At 39.8% G+C, this 8,115-nt stretch overlaps 2 protein-coding genes and 1 long non-coding RNA gene across 3 annotated transcripts in view; 2 read left to right on the forward strand and 1 right to left on the reverse strand.

The window, feature by feature from the left end:
* Positions 1-3,444, forward strand: part of TMEM175 (transmembrane protein 175) — a 34,870-nt gene extending 31,426 nt beyond the window's left edge. Inside the window, exon 10 of the mRNA XM_019517148.1 lies at positions 471-3,444. Coding sequence (XP_019372693.1) covers positions 471-1,134 — 664 coding nt within the window. The 3' untranslated portion in view covers positions 1,135-3,444. The remainder of the gene's footprint in view (positions 1-470) is intronic.
* LOC109297420 (purpurin) overlaps positions 1-8,115 on the forward strand; it is a 221,201-nt gene that overhangs the window by 64,810 nt on the left and 148,276 nt on the right. The window lies entirely within an intron of this gene.
* Positions 5,920-6,852, reverse strand: LOC109297422. The gene is made up of 2 exons (XR_002097310.1): positions 6,799-6,852; positions 5,920-6,134 (listed from the first exon to the last, which is right to left on the reverse strand). It is a non-coding gene; the product is annotated as an uncharacterized LOC109297422 (long non-coding RNA).

Genomic DNA, 8,115 nt, shown 5'->3' on the forward strand with positions numbered 1-8,115 from the left:
TGCCCCCCCCCCCCCCACGCCCAAACCATCCCCTCTGTCCTTGCCATCATGGCAGCACCCTGCCATCCCACTCTGTCCCCACCATCCCCCTGTCTGTCTGTGGAGAGCACTCTGATTGGTTGTTTCAGTAAGCATTGTGATTGGCTGCCGAGACAATGCTCCAAGAGCTTTACAGACAGACAGACAGACACACACACACATGGATTAAGCCATATATTTAGAGAAGGAGAGAGAATACCCTTATTTTTAAATGAGCCAAAAAGAATCCCATTTTGCTTTTAGATCCTAAGATGAATTTGTGGGGCTTTTATTGAGAAGACTTACTTTTTAACTTCCAAACTGGATGCCATTGAACGACCTAGAAGCCCATCATGTCATTCAGAGTAGAACCTTGCACAATTACCTGTTCTTTGAGTTATAACATTATACCATTATTATGCAAACAAAAATAATAATTTTTCTCTCAACAGTGAGGATAATGTTCCTGATGCCAGAGAAGTTCAAGACAAATTCCATAGTAGTCTTATTGAAGCTTTAAGCAAATATGGACCAAATTTTCTTGCCTACTTTGGCTCATTTGTAACAATTGGCCTTCTTTGGTTTGTCCACCACTCACTCTTCCTTCACATAACAAAAGCAACTAAACTAATGGGACTGCTTAACACACTATCATTGGCTTTCATTGGTGGGCTTCCTCTTGCTTATCAGTTGACCAGTGAATTTGCAGAAAAGTCTCGCAATGAAATAGAAACTATTCAGGTCAGCTGTGTTATCACTTTCTTTGCCAGCATCTTTCAGTTTGCAATTTGGATCACAGCTCTCTTCCATGAAAGAGAAACGTTGCATCCTTTTGCTAGATATGGTGGCAAAGAACATGCCTTTATGTTTGCCAAGCTTGCCCTCTACCCTTGTGTCAGCCTTGGTGCCTTCTTTCTAACATGCTTGTTAAGTAAATTCAGCACAGAAATTTTTCACCTCATGCAGATCATAGTGCCCTTTGCTTTCCTTGCCCTGCGTATCCTTGTCAGAATCTCTTTGGTGGTCATAAGGGCTATGATGAATCTTTCCCAACGGAAGGATGTGTCCTTGGAAGAAGAGGAAGCTTGTTTGTCTCCTGCAGAAACACTATCATAGATTTCCGTGCTGTGCATGTGAAATTGTAGCATATTTTAATTCTAACTTGCATTATTTTGGTGTACTGGATGGCCTTGGTGTATAACAGATACTGGTTATAACTGGGGCCTCTTTAATTTTTACTCATCTTCTTCAGAAATGAAAGATTTTAAAACTTGGCTGAGTGCAGGAGCTAAAAAACAGCCTGCTTTCTATTCTTCGTGGACTAGTGGTGTAGCAAAATTGCTGCTTGAAGCATCGCTGCAGTGACAATTGCTTTAGAAACACATTTAAAAGGTAAGCGGCATTATCGCCTTGTTCTAACAAAGCTTACAGAAATTACAGTGGCCCCAACAGCAAACTGGTTGGAAGTAATTTGCTGCAGCTAGATAAGGAGGTAGAGGGCATCTTGGGGGAGCACCCAAAAAAACTTTTTTTTTTCTTTTTTTTCCCTTTTTATCCTGTTTAGGTAAATACCCATCCCTCCCTCCCCACTCCCCCCATCTCCCGCTGCCTCCCCCAGTTTCCAAAGTTTAAACCTTCAACCTTCCATAAGGTGTGTTCAGAAGTGCTCTACGCACATTTTACAGCACTGTAATTTAGAGTAATTTTTATAGCACTATAAATTTACAGTGCTCTTAAACATGACAGAAGTGCAGTGTTTGGTAGTGGGGAGGGGAGGGATTGAGCATCCCTGCACTTTCCAGGCTATGAGGCAGGTGGTGCTCCACAGCTTCCTGAGGCTTCTCCGCTGGTCAAAAATTTGACTAGTGTACAGAAGTTATTTAAAGCACTGTAGGTTGCTAAAGTGCTGTAAAATGCCATGCTTGAAATTTAATACCTCATTTAACAAGGGTTAATTTAAAGTGCTATGCCCATTTTTAAAATGCTGTAAAGCCATGCACTTTTGTTAAGTCAGCAATAAAGTGCTTTAAATGGTGAAAAAGCAATTCCTGTACACACCTACAAAGCCCATCTGTTTTTTGGCTGCACTTCAAAAGCTTCTTTCTTTGGGCTTGCTCTGCTGAACATGTGCTTAAATTACACAGAGGCCACACATTCCCCTCCGATCTCCCCAGACTGCCTTAACAAAAATGAAAGTCCATTGTCAGTTCCATTGTTGTTGTTTTTTTTAATATATTAAATGCAATCGTTTCAAGGGGGATGAAACAAAGAAATTTTTCAGGGAAGAAACAAAGAATATTCAGGGAAGAAATTTTAATATCTGTGGCACCATCAGTAGCTTTGACTCTTGTTTCTGAAAGAAATCTGCCAGACAGGGTAATGAAAGAGGGGTCCATGAAGTTTTGACTCCTCTTTTCTGTCTCTGCAAAACCTGTGGGGACCAAAACAAAGAGGGAACTTCTCCATCAGGCTCCATAGGGAAGTCCAGTATACATGTCAGCATCTGAGAGGCATGGTGTAGAGAACACAAGATTTCTCTACTATCTATCCCAGTTCCTGTGTGAAGGAGTTGACCCTTTCTTACCTAGCTAGCAGCTACCTATGGAGTTAGCTCAGTATCTATAGGCCAGACAGTCCTAGTAAGAGGGTGAAGGGAAATGATGCAACAGGAGAAGATGAAGTTGCTGAATTTTTGCTTTTAGGCTATGTGCCTTTCCCCTGAAGACGTCTGCAGAGTTGGGAGCCATTACTTTGCATTATGAATTATCTGAGTGCCTGATACCTCTGCCACTGTTTAAAACTACCCAATAGGCTCTTACTTCTCCTTAAAAGTATCATAGCAAAAAACAAATACATTACTTATAGTGGAAAAACCATTTATACAATTTTGTCCAGTCCAGAAAACACTTGTGATTTTTTTTTTTTTTAGTTCAATGCACTTTAGTGTCAAAAAGTAGTCATTGGTGTTATGCACCTATTGCAGGCACTGTGTCTTAAGGTATGAAGATTTATTTTTTGTACCTGATTGTTCAGTGGTTTACAGTGGGGTTGTGCATTATATTGTATGTTGCTGTTCACTGTGAGATATGATTAAAGTCATTTTTTAAATCTGTTTTATTTCTTCCTTTTTCATGCTGCTGTACAACTGATACGTGTTCACAATTAATTCAGATCAACTAAAAAAAAAAATCATTTAACATTCTATTTCTGTTCTTCGTATGAAATGAAAATCTTATGTTTAAAATTAAAACAGTGTATTGGGAATACTCCCCCCTTCCCCTTGCTTAAAGTTAAAGATAGAACAACAATTGTTTCATCTTTGGACTGGAAACTCAATGTATTTACCTAGACATAAATGTTTCGAATGGTGATATGTTCCGACAACAGAATGAATTTATATGGTCCTCGTTAAAAGTCCTTTAATTATACATTTCCCCTCTCATTCTTTAGTTATCAACAATGTTTAAATAAATGAGGGTCAGGTTCTCCTAAAATATACCTGTGAATTCATATACTTAAGTGTGAGTTCTATATGTGCATCAGAAAGTGAATTTTGTGTAAGAGGTGAGAGAACAATATACTAACTGGGTGTAATCCATGGGCACATCTAGGATTTTGAAAACGAGGGTGCAGATGGTGTGGTGCAGTACTACATATCACATAATGCACATTTTTCACCAGTTAAAAATGTCATTAATAAGTAGGGGCATACAGCTGTTATTCAATTTAAAATTGAAGCAAAAAAATGGACTGGAATGTACATTAATTTGCTAAATCATATAATCTACAGAAACACAACCAACTAGGCAAGAACAATTAAAAGATGCTGTTTCGTTAGTCCTGGAGTCATAGTTAAAGGTATGTCTCTTTTTCCAGATTCATAAGACAAAATCAAACCTTGAGCATCTGGACAATGCTTCCAATGCTTCATTGAAAGTGATTTCCACACCTGAGCCAATGTTCACCTGAAGTAAAATGTCCACACCTGAGCTAATGTTTTTAGCTACGGGTACAAAACAGTCTGTAGGGCTGTGAAATGGGAGCTACATTGCTAAGAGCAGCTAGCAGACAGCAGTATTGAGGAAGTAAGGATAGCTAGAGTAGTGGAATTAAAGACCATTTAAAAGGAAAGAGGGCTGTTAACACCTGTGGAATGAAGAGTTTAAAAAGGATCAAGCAAATTTATAATGAGCCATTAAGTCAGGTGACTCCCACACTGTTGCCTAAATAGAAGTGCTGCTACCACTGCTAGGCAGTTGGTTTTAAATATTGGATGGACCAGGAATCAAGGTGCAGGGAGTACAAATGCACTACCCTGGATCCACCCCGGTCTGATCCATACAATAGCTATGCTCATAAATGCCAATGCCACTGAGAGTTTGCAAATTACTTTGAATTAGCCAAGGTTAAAGATTCCCTGATTTTTTTTTTCTTGTGAGGCTATATTTTATTATTTTAAAGACACAGTTGTTTAATGTATAACCTAAAAAAACAGTATTCTAATGCAGCAAATCCAAGAACGATTTTGTTCTGAAAGTAAAGTGACCCAACATGCTGTAGATGATTCTGCTGAGTGCATAAATTTGTTTTAAATCCCAATTATATTGCAAGCAAAGATTTGAGAGAGCCCTTTCAGGAGGTTATTTTTCTGCATAAATTATAACTCCGTTTGTAGTACTCAGTTCAAATGAGTATGGCTCATCATCATTTCCAGAACTTAAATTCGGGGACAAGCTTGACCTAAAAGGTCTTTTAAGAAGGGAGTTGGTGTTTCATAGGAATTTATTTAAAAAAGGGTAATAAACTGTTTTAGGATGAACAGCTATTCTGGAGTGCCTGTTTCACAAGCAGTTTAAACTCTTGCCTTTTACAGTGTATTCTACACACAATCAGGAAGGTCTGTAGTTTTCCATATCACCAATACTTTAATTCCCATACAAAGTTATTTCTTGGATCTCAGGAAGTTAAAATGCTTACAGTTGGGTCTGTGAAGTCAAAATTTGCAGCTAATGACAATGACTCCTACAGCTAAGATAACTTGCCTCTGATGTTGAATATTGAGGCTAGACGGCTGCAATGGGTTTTATGTGGGGCTACCCTTGAAGACTGTCCAGAAGCTGCAGCTGGTACAAAACGCAAACACATGTAAGTCACTAGGAATGTATAACTCCGGTTCTCCAGGGTCTACACTAGCTCCCAATTGTTTTCTGGGTTTTGTCTTATAAGACCTAAAGTGGTCTGGGCTCTGTATACCTAAAGGACTGCCTTCTCTCTTATTGCCCCATTGTGATCCCTAGGGTTAGTCAAGAGCAACCTCCTACAAGTACCATACACACGACATGACCTGGGAGAAATGCATGGGAGGTCATGTTTGACAGTTACTCTTTAGCCCTGGAACTCTCTTCCTCTTGATTGTATGGTGCAGTGGTGGGAGCAGGTGGGCTGGGCATGGGTGCACGGTACAGTGGTGGAGCAGCATGGGTGTGCAGTGAAGCCATGAGGGGAATGAGGAAGACCTACAAAGCGGAGCGTGGGTGTGCAGTGCAGTGGTGGGAAAGGCACAAGAGCATGGTGCAGTGGTTGCAGGGAGGATACAGGTGCATGGTACAGTGTACGATGGCACAGTGCAGCAGTGTGGGGGATGGGGCCGTCCACATGGCATGCAGGTTGCGGTTCATCCAGATGCGTCCTACACGCATGCAGTTCCTACAGATGCAGCCTGAAGTATGTTTGGTGCCCAGCTGCTTAGAACTTGGACAGCCCTGGCGCGTGTGTGTGTATAGTAAATACATTGTGTATGTGTACATGCACACACAAGTTTATTTTAAATTAAGTTCTGCAGCTTTCATCCAGTACAAGTAAACCACGAAACTATTCAATGGAAAAGCTCACAAGATAAAATGCTGTTCCAATAGGCCATGATTTTTTGGCAGTGAGAAAAGACCATTCAGACTCCAAATTTTATTTATTGACTTATTGCAAGACTTTACTGAAGCTAATAAAATGCATGCTTTTCATTCTTCCTTTTCATCTCCATGTGTGATGGTGTAGCAGAAAGACTTGTAATCCAAGTTGCCCGCAGCATCAATAGGGGAAGATTGGAACATCTGGTCAATCTACATATCAGTGAGAGAAAAGCATAGTAATGAAGTTTTTTTCTCCAAAGCTATGCTTTAGTGCTTCCAAATTAAAATCCATCATGAGAATTAAAAATCTGCAGGCACATTATCATTCTTGCATCTAAATTACTCTAAAAAGTTAATAGGGGCCATTTAACAGGCTTAGTAGGCTAGTAAGCGTTAGGTCTTTGTAGTGTAGGGGTGGGCAAAATACAGCCCCGTGGGCTGCAGTCAGCCTGCCAGGCCATTCTATCTGGCCTTTGGGGCTCCTAAAAAATTTAGGGGCTCTGCATGATGACCAGGGGGCGCAGCAACTGTCAAGGGGCAGGCCTACCCATGCAGCCCTCAACAGTGCACCAAAACTTGTTAAGCGGCCCTCCACCCAAAATAACTGTCCACCCCTGCTGTAGTGTGAATGTTTTGAAAAATGAGTGAGTGGCAATTCATATAAGTATTAAGTAAACCAGTTAAAAGTTCCCTAAATCCCAAGGTTATGTCAGATTTTCGCCCTGTAAAATTGATTAATGATTTCAGAACATTTTTTTCTGTCTCCAAAAGAAGTGTACTTTAAACCTGTATAACAATAGTTTTGCTAATTTCCTACAAAATAATTGTTGTTACACACTAACATACATGGGGGTACATGCATGAGCATACAAACCTCTTCAGCCGTGAACTTATCAGCCTGTGTCATCATGAGGCGTTTCAGGCTAGTTAACATAGACATGGAGAGAAAGTTAGTTGGGTAATTGATGACTTTCATTCAGAGTAATGATAGCAAAGATACCATGTTGCCTTCCATACAACACACCCCAAAATTTAACACGCACCTTGTATTTGAAAGGCAAAATTAAGGGAAAAAAACCTTTGCTTGTAACAAAGTGGCTGAACAGCAGTGGTTGGGGAACCAAGTATGTTCATTGTTTTACTTCCTGTGGATCAATTTAGATTTCACTTTTAGTTTCACTCAGTAAGCGGTAGATACTGCTCTTACCATGTTTCTTTTATATAATGTACACTCCAAAAAGGTGTGTTGTATGCAAGGAACTATGGTACTTCTAAACCATCATACTTTTTAACATTTCCTATGCATAACTTTTAAGTTAACAGGGGAAATATTATGAGCATTTCTGTTTACTCAGTAATTTGTTTGTCTTTATAGTTGGCTATTTCCCACTGGGCAACACCTGCAAACTGTTTAATTGTGTGTTTTAGCTTTGCAAGATACCCTTTGGGAGGTCAATGATTTTCCTTCAGAAAAAGTTCAGGACACAATGCTTAATACACAGATATTGTGGCTTCACCAAATCATGATTTACTACTGAATCAATTAAGATACTGCAGCTTTGTAAAGTGGTTTAAACCAGCTTTGTATTGGTTTAACTATGTGCCTGTAAATTTACAGGAATAAGTGCTTTGCTAAAACACTTTCATATTCTTATAGCTTCCATAGCAAGATACTACACAAATTTAATTAGATTTGTTTTTTAATTCAATTTAATTGGTGCAAAATAGTGGGCATGCAAGCCTGGGCAGGGGCAAGACATGATCAACTGGCAAAATGCTGTGTGGCGAAGGAATGGTGCTACTGCATCTGGTTAAAAACCAAAAGGGGAAAGCAACCCTGAGGAAGCCAAGTGATTACATCTTCCAGAAGTGAGGAGGACAGTGGGGGAAAGCTTAGATCAGGGAGAGGATTGGAATGCGTTGTTCAGGGTGTGGAAAGGAAGACAGACTGAATTACGTGTCTCTGCTTTACATTATTAACCCCACTATCAATACAAAACATTACAGGGAAGAATAATTTAAAATACAGACAACAAGCAGATAAAAATAGTTAAAAATCCAGTTCAAGACCGGGAATACATTGGGCTATATTCTAAATTGGGGTAGGCAACGTTTTTTGGCCAAATTGCTGAAAAACACCACAGTGCCTACATTGGAAGGTGCCAGAGTGCTGGCATGCCAGAAAAACAAA

The sequence above is a fragment of the Gavialis gangeticus genome, unplaced genomic scaffold (assembly GCF_001723915.1).
Source record: "Gavialis gangeticus isolate Ggan-Ray unplaced genomic scaffold, GavGan_comp1, whole genome shotgun sequence".
NCBI classification, from domain to species: domain Eukaryota; kingdom Metazoa; phylum Chordata; order Crocodylia; family Gavialidae; genus Gavialis; species Gavialis gangeticus.